The sequence below is a fragment of the Eutrema salsugineum genome, unplaced genomic scaffold (assembly GCF_000478725.1).
Source record: "Eutrema salsugineum unplaced genomic scaffold, Eutsalg1_0 scaffold_5, whole genome shotgun sequence".
Classification (NCBI taxonomy): domain Eukaryota; kingdom Viridiplantae; phylum Streptophyta; class Magnoliopsida; order Brassicales; family Brassicaceae; genus Eutrema; species Eutrema salsugineum.
Window position 1 is genome coordinate 4,059,005 of NW_006256612.1, and position 21,904 is coordinate 4,080,908.

Consider the following 21,904-nt stretch of genomic DNA (forward strand, 5'->3'; position numbering starts at 1 on the left):
ACAATTGTTTGAAAGGATTGTACAAATATTAAATCTACTTATATGCAACGATTAATCAACTTATATAATTTCATTACACATCTATCGTATTGTAAATAGAACAACGTGGAGGAGATCAAGTGAATGGTAGTTTAGTGGTTTTGAAAGTGACTACTCAAGGTCATTGTTGGTTAAATTCCAATTAAAAGGGATGAATTATACTTTAGATACAGTATTACTGATGAAAAGTCTAAAACTACCATAGTTTATCCAAACAAAAATTGGATTAAGAACCGTCATCTTTTTAAATTTTCTGTGCTAATAAAAGTTTTAGCTTCACATATATTTACGAATTTGACACATTATATAATTTATGAAGTGATAAGTTCATGTGTATATGGTTTTTATTAATTTATTTTTTGTATACTTATTTAGATTTATTTTGTTCATTTTAATCATGTTGTTTTGATTTTTACCATGTAAAATATATAGTTTTTGATGTCTTCTTATAAAAATTATATACATTGTGTTTGGTTTGTTATGTTTTTTTTTTCAATCGTTATCACACATCTATTTGTCAACCAATAAAAAACGTCCGGGAACAGAACTATACATTTGTTGGAAAACAAAAACACTGTATCACATATGGAGTAGTGTTCTTTCTAAAGATTTCGGGGGGTGTGTGAGGGGTAATATAACAATACGTTATAGAAAATGAAATAACTGCGGAATATTTTGTCGTATCCGAAAATATACGTATATAGAAAGAGCAAATACATATTTTATTTTTATATTATTAATTAAAAATAAAAATTTAGGTGGAGGGTTTACATTGGGGTTTTTGAGAGAGAGAGAGAGAGGCGCTCGCTGCTATTTGCTACTGTTTCTCTCTTCCTTTATAAAACGGCTTCCGTCGTCAATGGCGTGAACCCAAAACCTCCTCACTCTCTCTTTCTCTCTCTCCTCTTCTTCCTTCTCCGTCATTTTCACGTTTTTCTCGCCGTCCTTTATCCTTATCCGATAGACCCATAAAAACCCAGGAAACAAATAAACAATAAAAACCAATTTTTGTTCTATTGAATTGAAGAGATCGAAAAATCCAGAACCCGCCGGTTACGCTCAGGTCTCTCTTTCACTCACTTAATCTCTCTGGTTCCCAGTCTTTTTTCTGCATCCTGGGTTTTTGTTACAGAAGAAAATGCAAGAGCTTTTTGCTCCAAAATCCTTCCTTTTTTGAATATCTGATTTTTTTTTTTCCTTCATTTTGGTCATTCTCTGCGTTCTGCTTCTGCGATTGACTTGTTTTGCTTGGATAAATGAGATTTAAATCTAGAAAAATCCAAACTTTCTCTTGATACTCTCTTGTAACACACTTGCTTCTGCTTCTAGATTGTTGACTACGCAAGAAAGATAATAAAGTCAATAAACTTCTGCGATTCTCTTCTTGACTGACTTTGGTTTCTCTTTTGGTTGTTGATTACTGTGCAGGAGACTCGATTAAAAAAAAAAAGAAATCAGAAGGAAGAAGATGAAGTACGTGCTTGTGACAGGAGGTGTTGTGAGTGGATTAGGCAAAGGAGTAACAGCAAGTAGTATCGGTGTTCTTCTTAAAGCTTGTGGTCTTCGAGTTACTTCAATCAAAATCGGTAAATTTCTCATTTGTTACTCTTTATCTTGTCTCTCTGGTCAAAGTCAAATGATGTTTTGCTTACGTGGATCACTCAATCTCCAGATCCTTATCTAAACACGGATGCTGGAACCATGTCTCCGTTTGAGCACGGTGAAGTGTTTGTCTTGGACGATGGTGGTGAGGTAAATAAAAGTGACCTTTTGTCAACTTTTTCAAAAAAACTTGAACTTTTTAACAACTTTTGTATCTTTTTTTTTTTTTTTTGGTGTGATGTGATTCTGGGAAAAAGGTGGATCTTGATCTTGGAAACTACGAGAGGTTTTTAGATATTAAATTAACCAGAGACAATAACATCACCACCGGAAAAATTTACCAGGTTAAGGATCTAGATCTCAACTAATTGGAGGTTGATTGTTGAGTAAGGTTTACTAAATCTTCGTCTTTGTCACAGCATGTAATTGCTAAAGAAAGGAAAGGAGATTATTTGGGAAAGACTGTTCAGGTAATAATTAAGCTTTTTTCACCTATCTCTTTTCTCATTTCATGTTTTGATGTTGGTTTCTTGCAGCACTTAAAAGTGTTTTGGTTGTAATGATTTAGGTTGTTCCTCATGTTACTGATGCAATTCAAGAGTGGATAGAGAGAGTTGCAGTTATTCCTGTTGATGGAGAAGAGGGCCCTGCTGATGTTTGCGTTATCGAATTAGGAGGAACTATAGGTTACACAGAAAATTCAACAAAATTGGATTCTATTTTTGGTTGTCATCTTTGCTTCTTCTGTGTAAACAGGGATTCTTTTTGTTTGCAGGTGACATTGAATCTGCGCCATTTATTGAGGCGCTTGGCCAATTCTCCTACCGTGTAGGTAAGAATCATTTTTCTAATACCATTTGAATCCAAAAGCAAAGAAAATCTGTTTGGGAAGTTTTTGGATATGATGAACTTAACTACTGTATCTTTGGTTGGTGGTTGAGTTCAGGCCCAGGGAATTTCTGTCTGGTCCACGTCAGCCTCGTGCCTGTGCTTAATGTTGTTGGTGAACAGGTAGATTAATTTTCCTGAAATGATTCAGCCATGATGAGACAGCATTTGATCTATATGTCTGCATTAACTTCATTTGCTTTGTTATGTTCTTTCAGAAAACAAAGCCAACACAGCATAGTGTCCGGGGGCTACGAGGCTTGGGCTTGATACCGGATATCTTAGCTTGTCGGAGCACAAAGGTTTGGTTTTGCTTGCGTCTCCATTTGTTTCGTCTAGAATTTACAGTCTCTTGGTGTGTTATCTTCTTGATCTGATGTTAGAGTCTTCAACTAATTTTATTCATTTAGGTACTTGAAGAGAATGTGAAAGAAAAGCTAGCTCAATTTTGCCATGTCCCGGTAAGATGCTGCCTTTTGTCTCTCGTTGTTACAATTTATTTACTATAAATCTCGGTTACTTATTAGCATATGGTACATGTTTCAGCTTGAGTATATCTTCACTCTCTATGACGTTCCCAACATTTGGCACATTCCTCTGCTGCTTAAGGTACCTATTTCTCAACTAAGTATATTCGTAATTACTACGCCAGTTATTATAAATCATCAAGAAAACAATGCTCATGCGCATACTCCCTCGAACAGGAACAGAAGGCTCACTTGGCAATCTCTAAAGTGCTCAATCTTGCTAGGTATGTATTATGTAACTTTTTTTGTCCTTTGTATTCTTGGTATGTGGTGGGTTGATGTACAACTCAAATGGATTAGAAGTGATCTGTGTTATTTCTGAAAACAGTCTTGTTAAAGAACCTTCTCTAGACGAATGGATTTCCAGAGCCGAATTGTGTGACAACTTACATGTGCCGGTGGGTCTCAGCTTTTAATAACTCCTTATAAACTGTAACCTCAATGTCTCTTTCTTAACGCACCAAATCAATTTACAGGTTAGAATCGCTGTTGTGGGGAAATATACAGGCCTCTCTGATGCCTATCTCTCTGTCTTGAAGGTAGAACTTGCACATCACCTCATGAGGATGGTGTCTAGTATTAGATTTCCTTGCCTCGGTTTCTCACATTTGGATAACTTGTATAGGCTCTCTTACATGCTTCTGTTGCTTGTCGGAAAAAGCTCGTAGTTGATTGGGTTCCAGCCTGTGATCTCGAAAAGGAAACTGAGAAAGAGGTCCGTAAAGTGGAACTTTACATGTTAATTACTTATTTATGTCTTTACTTGTTCACAAGTTTCTAACTAGAATGATCTTTTTATTTTTTCGTTTAAGCAGAATCCAGATGCATATAAAGCTGCTTGGAAGTTGCTGAAGGTTTGAAATGTTTGTCATTTTACAACTTCAATCATCGAGACGCCTTGTGTTTTCTCTCATCTCTGTTAGAATCTTCAGGGCGTAGATGGGATCCTTGTACCTGGAGGTTTTGGTGATAGAGGAGTGGAAGGAAAGATTCTTGCTGCAAAATATGCACGTGAAAACAAGATCCCTTTCCTCGGTATTTGTCTTGGGATGCAGGTCGCTGTCATCGAGTATGCACGATCAGTTCTCTGCTTGCACGACGCAAACAGCACAGAATTCAAACCTGACACTAAACATCCATGCATCGTATTTATGCCTGAGGTTCTTAGATTCTTCCTCTCTTTACCTGGAATGTAGCTTCATTACTTTCTTCCTTGCTTAGACCTCACTTTATTTTCTTGCTCGGTGAGTGTAGGGTTCAAGAACTCATATGGGAGGCACTATGCGCCTAGGATCAAGAAAATCCATCTTCAATGTCAAAGACAGCAAATCCTCAAAACTGTAAGAACCATTGATATACAGTTTACTCCATGTGTTCTGTGAATGCTATAGTCTCACTTAGCATGATTCTGCCAATTCGGTTTTTACAGATATGGGAACAAAAACTTTGTCGATGAGAGGCATCGCCATAGATACGAGGTATAGATTGGTATACAAATTCTTGAATAGCCATCACTATCAAATGAAATTTTTTTTGATATGTATGTACACAACTATTGCAGGTGAATCCTGATATGGTTGAACGGCTAGAGAAGGCCGGTCTCTCATTTGCTGCAAAAGACGAAACTGGCAAACGCATGGAGGTCTGTTCAAATCTTTAAACGATCTATCTGTCTCTATTTCAAATCCATTTGCTGCAAACTCAAAGTCCTTACTAATCTTGTATTGAAACTGCAGATTGTTGAACTTCCAAGCCATCCTTTCTTCATCGGTGCTCAATTCCACCCTGAGTACAAATCCAGACCCGGGAAAGCTTCTCCTCTGTTCTTAGGTACGAACCAATTTCGCCATCAGTCAAAAAAGATCCAAACTTTACATCTCTCTGTTCTCTTGCATCAACACAAGTGTTCTAAGCAATCTTTGCTTCTTCTTTATATTGCAGGACTCATCGCAGCATCGTCTGGTGAGCTGGACACAGTCCTGAATCCAGCCTCTGCTCATCAACATCTGACTAGTAACGGTCCAAAAAACGTTTTCGCCAATGGAACCTCCAAGAAATCTCCCAATGGCTTGGCTGATGTAAGATATAATAACGGATACTGCAATGGCTTATACTCTAGATAGCTTCGGTTGCAGACTCTCCCCTTTTCTCTCCATTAGAATTGCTTCATTTTCGATTTAGTTTGGGATTTGATTTGCCTTTTTTTTTGGTTTTTAATGATAAACTTAGGATCTTTCCTCTGTGCATATGATTCAAGCTTTTGTCAGGTTTTTAGGCTCTTTTAAACAGAATCTATGTTCTGTTAAGACTCTAGAAACATCTGATAATTGCGGTTGATTACCCGTCTTTTGTTTTTTCCATGAAACGGGATGTCATATGATCATATGTACCGTTGGAACATTTTGTATCTCGATTTGGTCTGCATGTGAAAGAAGCATCTGATAAATAAAAGTTAAAAAAAAGACTTTGTTCTTCTTTCTTACTCAAACTATACTTTCTGAGGATGTTTGCATGGAAAATGGAAACGGGTATGCAAAAGCTAAATGCTTTCTAAAATCGAAGTGACTTTTTGAATAATATCTAATACGTGAAAATGTTTTGGGGGTATATAATAGAACGTTTAATCAACATATATTATTCAATACGTGAAGTTCGAAACACTTAAAGTCACGAAATGAAAACTAAAGAGGGGAAAATGACGTTAATAGTAAATTTTGTAAAGTTATGATTTGAATGCATGTTGAAATTGATATACAGTATATGACTGGAAATAAGTTACATGAAATCAAATAAATAGAATTGGAAAGATATGTGTGTTAAAATAGCATGTTTTGACAAAATAAGCCGTTATAAATGGAATTGTATCAACTATAAAGTTATAATGAAAAGACATGACCTTAGAATCAGTTATTGGTTTTTTTTTATGTAGAATTGTTATTATTAATAGATATATGAGAAATTTGCAAAAAATTGATAAGAATTTCTGCTTACCAAAAAAAACATAAGCGGTTATAAATAGAATTGCAAAGATATGTGTGTTAAAAATGCAATTTTTAATGAAAGAAGCGGTTATAAACCAAAAATTTATATTGAAGGAGCACACATTTTGAAATTAGTATTCATGATTGAAAAGAAGTTATATGAAACCAAATAAATAGAATGAAAAAACATTTGTGTGAAAAGATGCAACTTTTGCAAAGTAAGCAGTTATAAATGAAATGTATCAACAAAATGTTATAATGAAAAGACAACAGTAGCATCAGTTATTGAATTTTTTTTTTTTTGAACGTCTATTGTATTTATAAAGACATGGATACAAAGTCATTGTGTAAAGCATTAGAAATTACATTTGGGACATAATGATAAACATGGAACAGAGAATCTCCTGGAATTGGTGTCTTTGATTGATAAGATGTCTGCCGGTTGGTTTAATGATCGTTGATTCCAATTAAACTCCACTTCTTGAAATCTTGATTTCCAGTGCCAAATATCTCTGAGCCAGTTAAGAACACTGAAGTTTAGAGTTTCTTTATTCACCAACGATATTACTTCCTTACAGTCACCTTCAAAGACAATTCTGCGGTAACCTTTGCTCCAGCACGATTGCATTGAGATTAAAAGAGCTTGCAATTCTGCTTCAAGTGGGCTTGAGGCATAATCTCCTCTAGATTGCCCTGCGCAAATGTAGAAACCTGTTTCATCTCTTATTATCCAGCCCGCCTATGAGGAGCGATTATGTCTAACATATGAGCCATCATAGTTACATTTCAAGAAGCCTTCCTTGGGTTTATTCCAGCATTTGGGTCTTGACTGGAGCTGATTTGTTTGAGAAGGGTTGCTTCTCTGCAGAGAATCTGTTATGAAATCCTGTGCGTCTAGCCATTCTTTTGCATCCTCTCTAGCTTCCCTTAAAGTTTGTTGCCAGTTGATATGTCGCCGTTGATAAAGTAACAGGTTTCTGCTCTTCCAAATTCTCCAGAGTATCCAAAGGGCGCTCTGATGAATATATCTGGGTATTTGATGATGACTGGTAAATATTGCTTGCAGCTTTTCACTCAAAGTAGCTTGGGTATTGAAGACAATGGGATTTGGGAAGTTGGATGCTCTCCATATTGATTGAGTATAAGTGCAGTCGAATAATAGGTGATTTGATGTCTCTTCTGTCAATAAGCATCTGGGGCACAAGTTCATTCTAGACATATGACGATGCAACATAACTTCACCTGTAGCTAAACTTTTGGAAACTAATCTCCATAGGAAGTGTTTGATTTTGGAAGCTGTTTTAAGTTTCCAGATTGAGTTTTTCAGCAGGATGGAACCTGGAGGAGGATTAATGTGCTGTTGTTCCGGTTGATGAGTCGTGAGCCAATAGCCTGATTTCACTGTGTAGACTTCATCTTTTGTGTAATGCCATCCCAAGAAATCCTCAGCCGGTCTAGAACTTAGTCGTAATGATAAGATTATTTCTGCATCCACATCGACAATCAAATCTCGAATTCTTTGTTCATCCCATCTATTATTTGCAGTGATTAGGGAGTTAACTAAACAATGTTCTGGCTGTTGTTGGCGAGCTCTCGGTGGTCTTGGAATATGGACTGGCAACCATGGATCAATCCAAGTACTAACATTGGAACCATTTCCAATAACAAAGATCATTCCAGACTTTAGTAGATCTCGTCCTAACAAGAGAGACTTCCATGCATATGAACTATGTTTCGCTACTTTCGCTGTTAAGATATTGCTATCCTTGAAGTATCGTCCTTTGATAATCCTTGCCATTAGGCTATTTGGGAAGCGTAATAGTCTCCAAACTTGTTTAGCCAGTAAGGCGTTGTTGAAATTCTCAATATCCCGGAAACCCATTCCTCCTTCTTTCTTTGGTAGACTCAATCTGTTCCAAGCAAACCAATGCATACCCTTCTTTTCATCACCTGATCCCCACCAAAACCGCGCCAGGCAACTATTAATATTTTCACATACCGTTTTTGGTAACTTGAAAATATTCATAGCATAAATTGGCATGGCTGTTGCAACAGATTTGAGTAACACCTCTTTCCCTCCTGGTGATAGAAATTGTTTGTGCCATCCTTGTGTTTTTTCTTTGACCTTGTCAGTGATATAGCTGAACATTTCTGTTTTCTTGCTACTAAACTGTTCTGGAAGGCCTAAATACTTTCCCCCTCCTCCATCATTGTGTATTCCTAAAAGGTTTCTCATCTGAGTTTTCACTCTATCCTGAACTCTGCTCCCAAAAGTAATAGCAGATTTCCTCAAGTTAACCGATTGACCTGAGGCAGACTCATACAGGGAGAGAATCCTTTTGATGGTCCTTCCATCATTATCCAGTTGATCCATTTGCTATGAAATCCCATTCTCTTCATTGTCTCCTCTAAGAAGTTCCACTCCAGGCGATCATAGGCTTTTGTAATGTCTGTCTTAAGGGCCATATATGATTTGGATTGTCTTTTACGAACCTTGAGAGCATGAAACATTTCATGAGCAATAATTGCATTATCTGTAATCATTCTGCCGGGTATAAAGGCTGCTTGATTTTCTGCAATGATTCCAGACAGATGCCTCTTCAATCGGTTAACCAAGATCTTGGAGATAATCTTGTAACTGACATTACATAAAGCTATTGGTCTGAAGTCAACCATCGAAGAGGGGTTAGTGATTTTGGGGATCAAACAGAGATTGGTATGGTTGTGCCGTTGATCAAGGAAGCTGTGGTCAAAAAATGATCTTATCTCTTCAACCATTTCAGTACCAATATCTGACCAGAACTTGTGATAAAAGGCTCCTGAAAAGCCATCTGGCCCAGGTGTTTTGTGCGGACCTATAGAAAAAACAGCCTCCTGTATCTCATCAGTAAATAATGGTTTTGTAAGATCATGATTCATTTCATCTGTAATCCTTTTCTGAAATCCACTGAAGACTTCATTGATATCAGCTTGGTTTGTACTCTGAGAGGTGAATAGAGAGGTGAAATAATTTTCAGCTACCTTGGCCACATTGTCATCTCCTCGGTGAACTTGATCATTCTCGTCTAATATGGAGAGCAATCTGTTTTTTATTCTCCTTGTCTTTGTTACTGAGTGATAAAACTTTGTGTTCCGATCACCTTCAGATAACCAAACATTCCGACTTTTTCTCTTCCAATATATCTCTTCTTCTAAGTACGCTCGATTCAGCTCAGCTTTAAGGTGCTTTCGATGAGTTGCATTAGCAGAACCAGAAGAGATAGCCTTGTCAAGTTGATAGCAAGCCAAGGTGATTCTATCTCTGGCAGTGACATAGTTCTTCTGTTTCCATCGGGAGATATATTTGCGGCAGTTAACTAATCGGTTGAATATGTTTGGAGAAGATTGTTGTTGTTTTTCCCACCCTTGGAGGACTGCCTCACGAAAGCCTTCTTTTTGTATCATTCTATCATCAATTATAAATCGAGCACGTCTTTGTTCTGGTATCTCTTCAATGTAAGTGATGAGGGATCTATGATCTGATTCACCAAATTCTAGAAAATGTGTTTCAGCAGCTGAAAACCGTAAATGCCACTCAGAGTTTCCCATTGTGCGATCTAGACAGCATAAAACGAAATGATCTCCTCTTTGGCCCGCCCACGAGAATCTATTACCGATTGTTTTCAGGTCTGTAAGAGCACAACTGCGAGTCATACGTCTGAAATCATGGAAAGTGTATTCTGGTCGAACTCGACCTCCTTGTTTTTCTTCATTTCCGAGTATTTCGTTAAAATCTCCCATAAGCAACCAAGGATCTTTTCTATTAATAGATATTCTTTCCAATCTCTCCCATAGATCATTACGAAAACTAGGATCTGGATGACCATATATGAAAGATAAATAAAATCCAAATCCATTCATTTTAACGAAACAATATACAAGGTTTTGAGATTGGAAATAAATTGATAGATCAACAGATTGCTTCCAATACATTACTAAACCACCACTTAGCCCTATTGCAGGAACAACTACAGAATTAGGAAAACCCATTTCACGTCCTAAGTTCTTCAGATAATCAGCTTGTTGCTTGGTCTCGGAAAGGCAGATTATGTCCAGGAGATACTTCCGATTTATCTCTTTAACTCGTCGAACTGTCGAGTCTTTGCCCATACCTCGACAGTTCCAACAAGCTGCTCTCATGGAGGAAGTGGTGGTTCAGGGCCCACCGCGCCTCTTACGGTCAAGTTAGCAGTGGATGATTCTCCAACACTGGAATTGCCAGCTTCTCTTACATGTGCCTTCCGGGATTCCAGGTCTTCCAAACTGTTGAACTTTCTCTTACGGGCTTGGTTCATCATAGAAACTTCTGGTTCTGAAATAAGTTGATCCACACTCGGATCTGCAACAGCAAAAGCATCGAAATTTGTATCAATGCCTTCATTCTCATGTGTTGATATGTCTTCCACTTGATTTGTTTCCATGATGTTGTTCGGAATCTCTTCACCCTCCATCATGCGGTCTTCTTCATCTTCTGATTCCCTTATGCCTTCCTGCAAAATGTTTTCTTCTTCGTCAGGGTCCTCATTTGGTTCATAGCCATTTGGAACTTGGTGCTCATCCCGATCCTGCTGGTCTTCCCCCATATCGTTTTCATCTAGCTCTCTGATTTGGACTCCCTGATGTCTTCTCAGTGGTTCTTCATGTCCGTCATCATCATCATCATTGTCATCATCGGAGATATCCAGAACACCTCCATTGTTAATCAAACAATTACCCGAATCGTGAGTTATCATCCCACAAACCTCACAAAAGCCCCTCAGTCTTTCATATCGGAATCGGAGGAGAGTATTCACTCCCTGGGAAAATTGAAAGTGGCGCTGAAATCTCAGGGGACGAGTGATATCCCAATTCACACAGACTCGAGCGTACTCTCTTCTTGCAACTGCTTCACGGTTGTAATCAACATCCCAAAGGATCTTCCAATGTGTGCGATTACATCTTGAGTCATGAATTGGAATGGAATACCACGAATTTGGATCCAAAAGGGGATAAAATCCAAACTCGCAATGTCTATAAGAGGCGCCCAACGTTGCAAGACAAGCATTCGATCAGCAAATGCCCAGCGACCCTTCCTTAGGACATTTTCCATCGTTTCTTCAGAGGGGAAAATGAATTGAAATCGATTACCTTCGATAATTCTGCCAAATATCAATCCTTCGAGGCTCCAGATTCTCGGCATGTTTGCAATTATCGAACGCAGATTTTGACGACGAGGAATGGTTGCATGTCCCCAGATGACAAATCTGTTATCATACGCTGCTTGGTGGAGAACATCAGCGGGTAGGGCAAATGGTTCATCTTCTACACCCAAGTCGAGATCTTGGATCGCTCTCCTTAAGTTATCAGCCATTTTTTGTAGTAACAGATAGAAACGGAAAGGAAAATGGATGTTTGTCGGAAGTTGTAGTAGAAGTTGTGTTGAAATCCATTCTCAAATCCTTGATTTATACTCTGTAGACACCACCAAAATAGATGGGAAATGCGCCTCACTTGAGATCGTGTAATCAAAAGTGGATAAAACCGTCGCCTGACAAAGAAGTGGGGAGATAGTTCCTATCTTGTCGACGGGAATCAAAGTAGCCACCACCGGAATGGTTGAAAGAAGTCGGAAAAGAAACCGTAAGAAAATCTCTTGAAAAGTCGCCATTCTCTTTGTTAAAAGAAACATTTTTTTATGTCATTGTCCTTTTAATTAAGTGATTTCATTATTGAATTTTTTTTTTGTTGGAATTGTTATTATTAATAGATAAATAGAAAATTTTCAAAAATAGATAAAAATTTCTTTTTGCCGAAAAAACATAAACGGTTATAAATAGAATTGGAAAGATATATGTGTTGAAAATGAAAATTTAAATGAAATAAGCTGTTACAAACAAAAATGTGTAAACCAAAAATTTATTTTTAAAAAGCACATAATTTGAAAATTAATATTCATGACTAAAAGAAGTTAAATAAAACCAACAAGATAGAATGAAAAGACATTTGTGTGAGAAGATGCAACTTTCAACAAGCAGTTATAAATAAAAATATATCAACAAAAAGTTATAATGAACAAACACAACAATAGAGTCAATTATTGGTTTTTTTTAGTTGAAATTGTTATTATTAATAGATATATATATGGGAAATCTAAAAAATAAATAAAAATTTCTTCTTGCCGAAAAAACATAAGCGGTTATAAATAGAATTGGAAAGATACATGTGTTAAAATGCAAATTTCAGTGAAATAAGCGGTTATAACCAGATATAATTATAAACAAAAATGTGTAAACAAAAAAATTAGTTTAAAAAGCACACATTTTAAAATCAATATTCATGACTAAAAGAAGTTATATAACCAGATAAATAGAATGAAAAGACATTTGTGTGTGTGAAAAGATGCAACTTTTAACAAAATAAGCAGTTATAAATAGAAATGTATCAACCAAAAAGTTATAATAAAAAGACACAACCGTAGTATCAATTATTGGAGTTTTTTGTTTATTTTCTTCTGAATTAGAATTGTTACTATTAATAGATATATGGGAATTTACAAAAATAAATAATAATTTCTCCTTACCGAAAAACATAAGAACTTCTCTTTGACAAAAAAACAAATTTTTTTTTCAAATTAATGTATTGAAAATTTTCAATGAAATAGTTCTCATAATTTTTAATAAAATAACATATTAGTGTGAAAAAATGTATTTAAATTTATTTCCTATAAAAGTACAAATGAAGAGTTGCTTTTAAAATATTTACGTTCGTGACTGTTGGTGGTTAATAAAAAAGGAAGACTCTTTGCTTTAACTCATAATCCCTTATTCATATCAAAACCCATTTCTCATCAAGGTAGAGAATCCTTTGATCTTCCCTTCAAGGTCTCAAAATTCTTTATCTCTCTATCTTTAAATCCTTTTTTTTGGTTTGTATGTTCTCAGAGATATGCAGAACTTAGAGTACAGACGAGGAACAATCCATTTTGCTGAGCTTGAAACAGGAGGAAAAAGAGTCGAATGTCCAACATGTCACGCTCCATTCAAACCTCATCTCGGTATATAACTATATATAATTCTGTTTCTTTTTCTCTTTCGTTATAATAATATTTTTATTTTTATTTACAGGGAATTTGATTGCGGCTAGGTTTCAATGTGAAAGCTGCAAATCTAACATAACTTTTAGAAGCACAAATGGAAGAACAGTGATATGTCCTTGTTGTCGTTTCTCGCGTCCTGCGCCAATTCTTAACACTCTTGTCTGTGATGGATGTGCTGCGACAGTCATATATCGAAAAGATGATCCAACTGTGAAATGTTTTCAATGCAAACACATCACAATTTCACCTGTAAAGTTTCTGTTTTTCTCTAGCGTTTGTAAGTTGAAAAATTGTTTGCAATTTCTTCAAAATTATAAGGATGTTTAACTTTTATTTGGTTTAGGAAGCGAATTATCAAATTTCTCAAGTGAACCCGGTTGTTCCTCCTCAAGTGAACCGGGTTGTTCCTCCTCAAGTGAACCGGGTTATTCCTCCTCCTCAAGTGAACCGGATTGTTCCTCCTCAAGTGAACCGGGTTGTTCCTCCTTCTCAAGTGAACCGGGTTATTCCTCCTCCTCAAGTGAACCGAATTGTTCCTCCTCAAGTTAACCGGATGAATCGTACAGCAACTGCAGAAACTGAATCAACTGCGACTTCTTCTGCTGTGAGTAATGTTGTCTATTTCACTTACAATGTACAAAGATCTTGATTTATAATAATAACGCTTTTACCATTTTTTGCAGCCAAAGCATGAGAGCTTACACACCAATCTTGATGAATACCCTGATTCTGTTGCTCAACTTGTAATCACCCAGCTTTTACTTTATTTTATGGAAATTTCGATATAACAGATTAGATTATGTAACTTATGTTATATATTTAATCTGTTACATCAAAAGATTGCATTTTTTTTAATACATTGTGTTTTTTGGTGGTTGTTTTGTGCGTGTCAGATAAGGAATGTTGCTCTTGGAAATGGAACAATCAAGAGAGAAGTAGAAGAAGACAAGACAGAAGCAAAAAGCAAGAAGATTCGTCTCTGATTGATTAAAAAGTACTCTAGTACTACACATTTGATCTTCTCTTTTTCTTTTTCTCTGCAAATTTGCTTCTGCTTTGTTTTTCCTCATCGTTTCTTTCCCTGTCTATTTATTACTGCAGTATTTTACTGATTTCTGTTGCCAAACACACAAACTTATGATTTTATCTAATATTGATTACCATTTTTTTACATTTTTGGTACTTTTCTGATCTATGTCAAAGTAATGGGTTAGAAAAATAAAAAATATTAAATTACATGGGTGAAAGTGAGAGACTTCGCATGTTCGAAAAAAAAGGGTGGGAGTTCGCCTAAAACGACGGCGTTTTAGTTTAAAAACAAAAGAACCGGTCAAACTCTTTACTTTTCCGACGCGGTGAGAAGAAACAAAACCCAAAGACGACGACGACGAAGATGACGATAGAAGGAAAATGGCATAGAATCGTAAATAAACAGAAACTTTGAGGGTAATCTAGTAAATACAAATCAAGATTAAATCGTACGGTACCGTGTGGGGTTTGTGATCATCTCGCTGATCCGTTAAAACTGTGAGAGCGTTTTCTTTGGCGGGTGTTCTCCAGTTTCCTCGTTTTCCCCAGAAACTACTTCAAATCTTTTTCTTGTCTTTCTCTGTCTGATTCTCTCTAATCATTCCTTTTTTTATTGATTTTTTTCCTTTTCTAATTCAATTGTAGTATCTAACCAGTTTCGATTTTATCACTACCCTTTATTTTATAAATTAAGAAATTCGATAGATAAAGAAGATACGTGAAATAAAAAGAGAAAATCGCAACAATCTCAGCCGTTCATTTGAGGTGGTAAACTCATCTCTTGTCGACCTTTCCTTTTTTTTTTTTGTAACTAGGTTAATTAAAAAATAAAATATTATTTTGTTTTATCGTATCGATTCCTTTACCTGGTTAAGTTCGGTTTGTTATTTTGTTTTTTTCTGTGTTCCTTCTTATTCGTTACTAGGTCCAATTAAATCCTTTTCTTTAATTTTCCCAGATTTGGGTGTATTTCTGTTTTTAACTGCGAATTCAATTTCTAAGCATTAATTGGGGAAAAAAGGAAAAAACTTTGAAGCTTTCTCGTTTTTATATCATAAGAGGTATACAAAAAATCTGCAAATAAAATTTGTAGTTTCTATTGGAATTCTCAAAACTCGTGTTGTTTTGGTTGATTGGTTTCAAGGTTGATTTTGATCTTCTATTGTTGTGTTGATCCCCTGAATTCAATTAGGGTTAGGGCTCTTAACTTCTCTGAATTGTTATCGTTTTAGCCTCCGGGTTTTTTTTTTTTTAATAATAAACATCGTTTTCTTATCTTTTGCGTTTTTTTTTTTTGTTTTTTTTTCTCAGTTTCGTTGGCTCTCATCGAGGAAACTTAGCTTCCAGAATTTGCTTTGAGGAGTGATTTCAATCCATATGGAACATCTCAGTGTTCCTCCATCAGAATCTGAGATCAAAGAGGTTAGCTCTCGATGTTAATTCGTATCTTAATGATAAATTGAATCGATTAATCACGGTTAATTAACGTTATTTTTTTGTTTTATTGTTCATTACTCAAGAACATTAGCTGTGTCTATGATTTGTATAGGTTAGCTTTATTTTCGGATCTCGTTCGTTTGCTTGAATTGGCAATTACCTAATCATAGATCATAGATCCCTTTGTCATTTTTGTTCTGTCTTTGATTCATTGATGTTGAATTCTATATCTGTTTTGTACTTATGTTCATCATTCTTGTGTTTGCTTGATCTTGTGATACAGTTTCTAACTGTTAATTTTAATAATTGGACATTATCAGACACAAATCATCAACTGTTTTACATAATATTACATGAACTGATAATTTTTTTTTTTTGTTTTCCAGGATATGTCACTGAAGAATCATCCTCCAGACAAGGATAAGGACAAGGACACGAACATGGAACCACCTAATAGTCCACGTCATCGGAAGGTAAGAAAGGACTCTTATGTACAAATGTAATCTGATGCAAAAATCATAAAAACAACTTTGATCTTACACAATGTTTTGTATATGTCAAGGTTCTTGCTAGATGGTTACCAGCTGAAGCGCAGAGGCCAATAGTTGATGAAGCTCCGGTCTTCTCCCCATCATTAGAGGTACTAATTGTTTCCCTTGAAATCAGTTTTCTTGTGTGTATTTTGAGATCTTTATGAGTTTTGTCTTACGTTGGTTTTGTTGTCATCAGGAGTTTGAAGATACACTTGCTTACATAGAAAAGATACGGCCACTAGCAGAGCCATATGGTATCTGCCGAATCATCCCACCACCGACATGGACTCCTCCTTGTCGGCTCAAGGAGAAGAGTATATGGGAGCACACAAAGTTTCCCACACGGATTCAGAACGTGGACCTGCTTCAGAACCGTGAGCCCATGAAGAAGAAACCCAAGAGTAGGAAACGGAAACGGAGAAGAAACTCGAGGATGGGTTCATCTAAGAGACGATCCGGCTCTTCTTCTCCCTCTGAGCCTGCTTCATCTCCCGAGGCGGAAGAGAAGTTCGGGTTTAACTCTGGCTCTGACTTCACTCTCGACGAGTTTGAGAAGTATGCTCTGCGTTTTAAAGACTCGTACTTTGAGAAGAAAGACGACAATGGTGGAGATGCAAAATGGACACCGTCCGTGGAGGAAATAGAAGGCGAGTATTGGCGGATAGTGGAGCAACCAACAGATGAAGTTGAGGTATAGAAACAGACCACTTCTATCACCAAACAAAACACAGGCATTTTAGAGAGATAAACTAAAGCCAGTTTTTCTTTGTTTGTAGGTATACTATGGAGCTGACTTGGAGAATGGGGTACTTGGAAGCGGGTTTTACAAAAAACCGGAAATGTTAACCGGTAGCGATATGGATCAGTACGTAGTTTCTGGCTGGAACTTGAATAACTTGCCTCGTCTCCCTGGCTCAGTACTCTCTTTTGAGGACTGTGATATCTCCGGAGTTTTAGTCCCATGGCTCTATGTGGGAATGTGTTTTTCATCATTTTGTTGGGTAAGTACAATTTCACACTCTAGTAAATCATGAGTTTCATTCCCTGATGAGTGTTGAATGGTTGATCATGTTTTTGTTTATGGCCTGAATAGCACGTGGAGGACCATCATCTATATTCACTAAACTATCATCACTTTGGGGAGCCAAAAGTATGGTATGGTGTTCCCGGAAGCAATGCAACCGCTCTCGAGAAGGCGATGAGAAAACATCTTCCTGATTTGTTTGAAGAACAGCCTGATCTACTTCATGGCCTGGTTAGGACTAAAACATCTACTTCATTTTGTCGGTTTTTTTTCATGTTTAGTCTTCACTGTGTTTAGAGACTTACTTTTTAAATGGTTTCAGGTTACTCAGTTTTCTCCTTCAATTCTAAAAGATGAGGGAGTCCAGGTTTATCGTGTGGTTCAGAATTCAGGGGAGTATGTACTTACGTTCCCGAGGGCGTATCATGCTGGATTCAACTGCGGTTTCAACTGTGCAGAAGCGGTTAATGTAGCTCCGGTTGATTGGTTGGCTCATGGACAGAACGCTGTGGAGCTATACAGTAAAGAGACAAGGAAGACTTCTCTGTCTCACGACAAACTTCTCCTCGGAGCAGCTTATGAAGCTGTTAAGTCACTTTGGGAACTCTCAGATTCTGTGGGAAATGAAAACGCCACAAACCTGAGATGGAAGAGTTTCTGTGGGAAGAACGGAACACTTACCAACGCGGTCCAGGTAATGAAAAAAAAACACTAAATTCTTTAGTCATGATACTGAAAATGGTTTTTTTTCTACTTTACAAATGCTTAAACGGTTCATGTTTATAGGCACGGTTACGTATGGAAGAGGGAAGAATTGCAGATCTTGGAATGGAATCTTCGAGTTTAGTGAAGATGGAGAAGGACTTTGATCTAAACTGTGAAAGGGAATGCTTCTCATGTTATTATGATTTGCATCTCTCGGCTTCTGGCTGCAAGTGCTCCTCCGAAGAATACGCGTGCCTTAAACACTCGGAAGATCTCTGTTCATGTGAAGAGAAGGATCGATTTGTCCTTGTGCGTTACACCATGGATGAGTTAAGCTCGTTGGTCAGAGCATTGGAAGGGGAATCAGATGATCTGAAGATATGGGCTTCCAAGGTCTTAGGCATTGTTGATGATGAGGCAAAGAATGTTATTAGCGAGGAGAAAAAGCTAAAGGAAGGTTCGTTTGATCTGAACATCGACCTAGAGTTGGATTCTCACGAGGAGCTTAAAGAAGAAGCCAGCACCAGTGGCGAGTTAACCCCTTCAGAGAAGTTTGGTGTATCGGTCGAGCCTATAAACCTTGGTATCTTGATTTTTGGAAAGCTTTGGTGCAATAAGCATGCTATATTCCCAAAAGGTACAACCTCTGAATAACCCCTTTTATTCAGAAGTTTGCTTAAAAGGTTGTTGTTGACGTTTTTTATCTTCCGGTTTTTACAACTTAACAGGATTCATGAGTCGTGTCAAATTCTACAACGTGCTTGATCCAACAAGAACGAGCAATTACATCTCCGAGGTTTTGGATGCAGGACTCATGGGCCCATTGTTCAAGGTAAAGCTTTTTTTCTCCTAGTATCATTCCATTGGATAAAAAGTTGACCTTCAAAAGCAACAGCACCTGACTTTTTCTTTTCTTTGTTGTTCAGGTCACTCTAGAAGAATCTCCAGAGGAGAGCTTCTGCAATGTCTCGGCTCAACAATGCTGGGAGATGGTGCTGCAGAGAGTTAAAGATACGTCTACAAATCTTGGTCTTGCTACTTCTTCGCGGTTTGAGAGTATCAACGGGCTTCAAATGTTTGGTTTTCTCTCGCCATCTATAGTTCAGGTAAAAGGCTTAATCCAAATCCTCCTTCTTTCATTCATTCATTTAAAACCTGTACAATGATCTTTACTCTTTACACAACTTAATCCCTCTCTACAGGCCATCGAAGCACTTGACCCGAACCATAGACTCGTTGAGTACTGGAACCACAAGAACCAAACTTCATCATCCGAGTCAAAAGATCACTTCATATCATCAAACTGCTCCGTGAGTTTAACCAAAGGAAAACTTTTCGGAGTAGATTTGATGTAACAAGCTCAAGAGCAAGCAGCCAACAACTCAAGAGCAACAAGACTGTACCAACTCCGAGACAAAGACAGTGACTACCTTTTAGATAGATAGAGAAGCGACTTCTTTTTTCTGATATTTTTTTGGGAGCATTTATTCAAAATCTTTTGTTCTTTTTTTTCCTCCGCAATTTTCAAATAACCTAACCTTAGTGTTAGAAGTGTAAAAACTAGGAAAGTTCAATTCTTTCGCTAATGCGATCTCTTAATAATAACAAAATTCTTCTTTTCAAATCCAGAAAACTGCTTATATTCCTTGTATTAGACTTTATATACAGAGTTACACAGTATCATGAAAAAAGAAACAAAACTGGAATGTCGAAAATCTTGAAAGAAGAAAACTTTAGTATTCGAATTCGAGATTCGCATCTTTGAAAGAACAAAAGTTGAACTATTTAAGAGAATTATGTACAGAAGAATCTTGGAAGGAAAAAAAAAAAGAAAACTTCAAGGACTAAAAGAGTTAATACTTTCCCGCCGTTTGTTGAATCTTGACGGTTACACGCCGGAATGTAGAATCAGATCAAAGCTAGAGCCAGAGGAAGCAAGAACGAGCTTGTTGTGAATTGTGAAATGGAAACAGAAGCAGAGGTTTCATTCGTATTGGATTCAGATTCGGGACGGGGACGGCGACGACGACGAGTCCTTGGACGGAGACTATCAGCTAAAGTAGGATCACCATTTCCGACATCGCCGTAACGAGAGAAATCAAGCGACGAAGCAACACCGTGAATCGCAATCGAGGAAGAGAGGAAAAGATCTGGCTCGGAGACGAGAACGCCGTCGATAGTGAAATCGGAAACAGAGTTATTGGTGACGACGATTGTGTTTCCGGGGAGAAGAGTCGGGAGGCGAGAGAGAGGTTTCAAGAGGCGGAGATCGGAGAACGCGAGACGTTGAGGAACGATGTGGTAAGCGACGGAGAGACGACCGGAGTTAGTAGATCCGCCGTTAGAGGAGGAGGAGGAGGAGGAGGAGACGTCGGCGGCGTCGAAGTCGCTGGGGATGAAGATGGTGGCGGAGAGAGGGATTCCGAATTGGTCGTCGACGGCGGAGAGGAAATCGGCGGCCCAGTCGCGGAAATCGCCGGCTCCGATCATCGCTTCGATGATTCTGTCTGCGTATTGGCGATCTTGCGGCGTTAGTGACGGAGGAGAAGCGGCGGAAGTTAGAACTGAAACGGTGGCGAGGAGGAGAAGGAGAAGGAGATGGCTTGAGGTGGCCATCGGAGAATCAAATCGGCGGCGAAGTTGGTTGTTACAGAGAGAGATCGAGAATCAATCTTGGAGTCTTTTGAAGTTCGTTAGGATTTAACTGAATAACTCTCTCTCTCTCTCTCTCTGCTTAAATCATAATAACTGTGGAGGAAGGATGAGTCGTACCGGTTTGGTTAGCGATAATTGGACAAACCGGGATTTTTTATTTTTAGAAATTTTTTTCAGTAACCGAGATTTTGGAGTTTTTTTTTGTTTGGTTCGATTTTATTTCTTCGGTTCAGATCAATCACGGATGGTTTACGACTTTGATTTACTGTCCTGGTATAATTTAGGACGCAAGCTTATTATCAGATGGAAGCAAGAGACTACAACTTTTTTTAGCAGTAAATTGAGAAAAGATTCCAATAAGTATTTGTAGAGTGATACTAGTATCAAATGAGTCTTGAAAATGAACTTAAAGGTGCCTTTTGTGTGTTTATCAAACTCTGAACCACTTCTCAGTTACCACATCGTGAAGCATGTTGTGATTGCTATACCAAATGTTAGTTTTTCCAATCAATTTAGCAATGGGCAAAAACAGAGTCAATAGAAGAAAGAAAGATTCAGAAATATTGAGCAATGATTCCACATCCAATATAGAGAAAAATGAATGATTAGTTGTTGTTCTTATAAATGCCATTGCTTGGTACCTTCTTGATGATGTCTCGCCGGTAATCTCCACAAGTAGATCAAGAGAAATCTGATCAATTTCCTTGCGTTTCATGTCTTCTCCGATTAGAAAACCACATATTCTTCTACTTGTTTTTGTAATTTTTGTATATTTATGTATAATATGTTAGATATTATAATTCGAGATTAGGGGAAACCACAACATTTGATTCTGCATGTCTACATGAAACTCTACTTGCCCTATTGTCATTTTTCACCGGTAATTGATTAAAGGCTTTTCGTGGTCAAAGCCCAAATAAATTTTATTCATTATTTTGTTACACGAGATTTCTTACAATGATATTATTATCTCCGATTAGACATGATCATGCCGACATAATTTAATATACGTTATAATAGATACTTTTATTTAGCCCTTCTGGTTGTAGACATGATCACGGCCACGTTGGCTTGTAGAAGGGGAAAGTAGGAAACCTGAAACCAGGGGCAGGCACAATGTACGATGGACGTGGGATTCTTTGGAATGGTGCAGGGGCAAACGGTAACGGTGGAATAGTTGACGGCACCGGAGGATCAGTTCCGCCGAAGGGCAAGCAGTTATCGTTGTCTACGGTTGTGCTGGTGACTCCATAGACCGCCGGATTCTTATCATTCAAACGGCGTGATGCGGTGGTTTCCGGCGTGAGACACAAGATCAAGATTAGGGTTAGTGCGAAAGTGGTGAACTTAAAGTAGGTTGAAGAAGCCAT

The 21,904-nt window shown here is 37.5% G+C and overlaps 5 protein-coding genes across 7 annotated transcripts; 3 read left to right on the forward strand and 2 right to left on the reverse strand.

The window, feature by feature from the left end:
- The first annotated feature begins 835 nt into the window (after positions 1–835).
- On the forward strand, positions 836–5,525 carry LOC18992010 (CTP synthase). The gene is made up of 22 exons (XM_006415356.2): positions 836–1,102; positions 1,468–1,625; positions 1,712–1,791; positions 1,899–1,985; positions 2,061–2,111; positions 2,210–2,327; positions 2,417–2,473; positions 2,588–2,652; positions 2,748–2,831; positions 2,940–2,990; positions 3,076–3,138; positions 3,234–3,280; positions 3,385–3,454; positions 3,533–3,595; positions 3,682–3,771; positions 3,872–3,910; positions 3,989–4,216; positions 4,311–4,396; positions 4,486–4,534; positions 4,618–4,698; positions 4,793–4,886; positions 4,998–5,525. The coding sequence occupies exons 2-22, from the start codon at positions 1,508–1,510 to the stop codon at positions 5,177–5,179; spliced, it is 1,803 nt and encodes a 600-aa protein (XP_006415419.1). The 5' UTR covers positions 836–1,102; positions 1,468–1,507; the 3' UTR covers positions 5,180–5,525.
- A 7,475-nt stretch (positions 5,526–13,000) lies between these two features.
- LOC18992011 lies at positions 13,001–14,134 on the forward strand. The gene is made up of 5 exons (XM_024152194.1): positions 13,001–13,109; positions 13,180–13,400; positions 13,495–13,755; positions 13,835–13,894; positions 14,045–14,134. The coding sequence occupies exons 1-5, from the start codon at positions 13,001–13,003 to the stop codon at positions 14,132–14,134; spliced, it is 741 nt and encodes a 246-aa protein (XP_024007962.1).
- Positions 14,135–14,726: 592 nt separating this feature from the next.
- On the forward strand, positions 14,727–19,484 carry LOC18992012 (lysine-specific demethylase JMJ18). 3 transcript variants are annotated; one of them, XM_024152587.1, is made up of 12 exons: positions 14,727–14,945; positions 15,492–15,602; positions 16,004–16,090; positions 16,180–16,257; positions 16,347–16,841; positions 16,927–17,151; positions 17,244–17,405; positions 17,497–17,868; positions 17,961–18,516; positions 18,608–18,711; positions 18,806–18,985; positions 19,082–19,484. In XM_024152587.1, the coding sequence occupies exons 2-12, from the start codon at positions 15,558–15,560 to the stop codon at positions 19,232–19,234; spliced, it is 2,457 nt and encodes an 818-aa protein (XP_024008355.1). In that variant the 5' UTR covers positions 14,727–14,945; positions 15,492–15,557; the 3' UTR covers positions 19,235–19,484. The 3 variants fall into 3 exon arrangements, with proteins under 3 accessions (XP_024008355.1, XP_006415421.1, XP_024008354.1); XM_006415358.2 differs by lacking the exon at positions 14,727–14,945 and adding an exon at positions 15,136–15,241; XM_024152586.1 differs by lacking the exon at positions 14,727–14,945 and adding an exon at positions 15,169–15,373.
- A 303-nt stretch (positions 19,485–19,787) lies between these two features.
- Positions 19,788–20,495, reverse strand: LOC18992013 (FAS1 domain-containing protein SELMODRAFT_448915). The gene has a single exon (XM_006415359.1). It carries the CDS (start codon positions 20,493–20,495, stop codon positions 19,788–19,790), a length of 708 nt encoding a protein of 235 aa, XP_006415422.1.
- A 1,094-nt stretch (positions 20,496–21,589) lies between these two features.
- On the reverse strand, positions 21,590–21,904 carry LOC18992014. The gene has a single exon (XM_006415360.1). It carries the CDS (start codon positions 21,902–21,904, stop codon positions 21,590–21,592), a length of 315 nt encoding a protein of 104 aa, XP_006415423.1.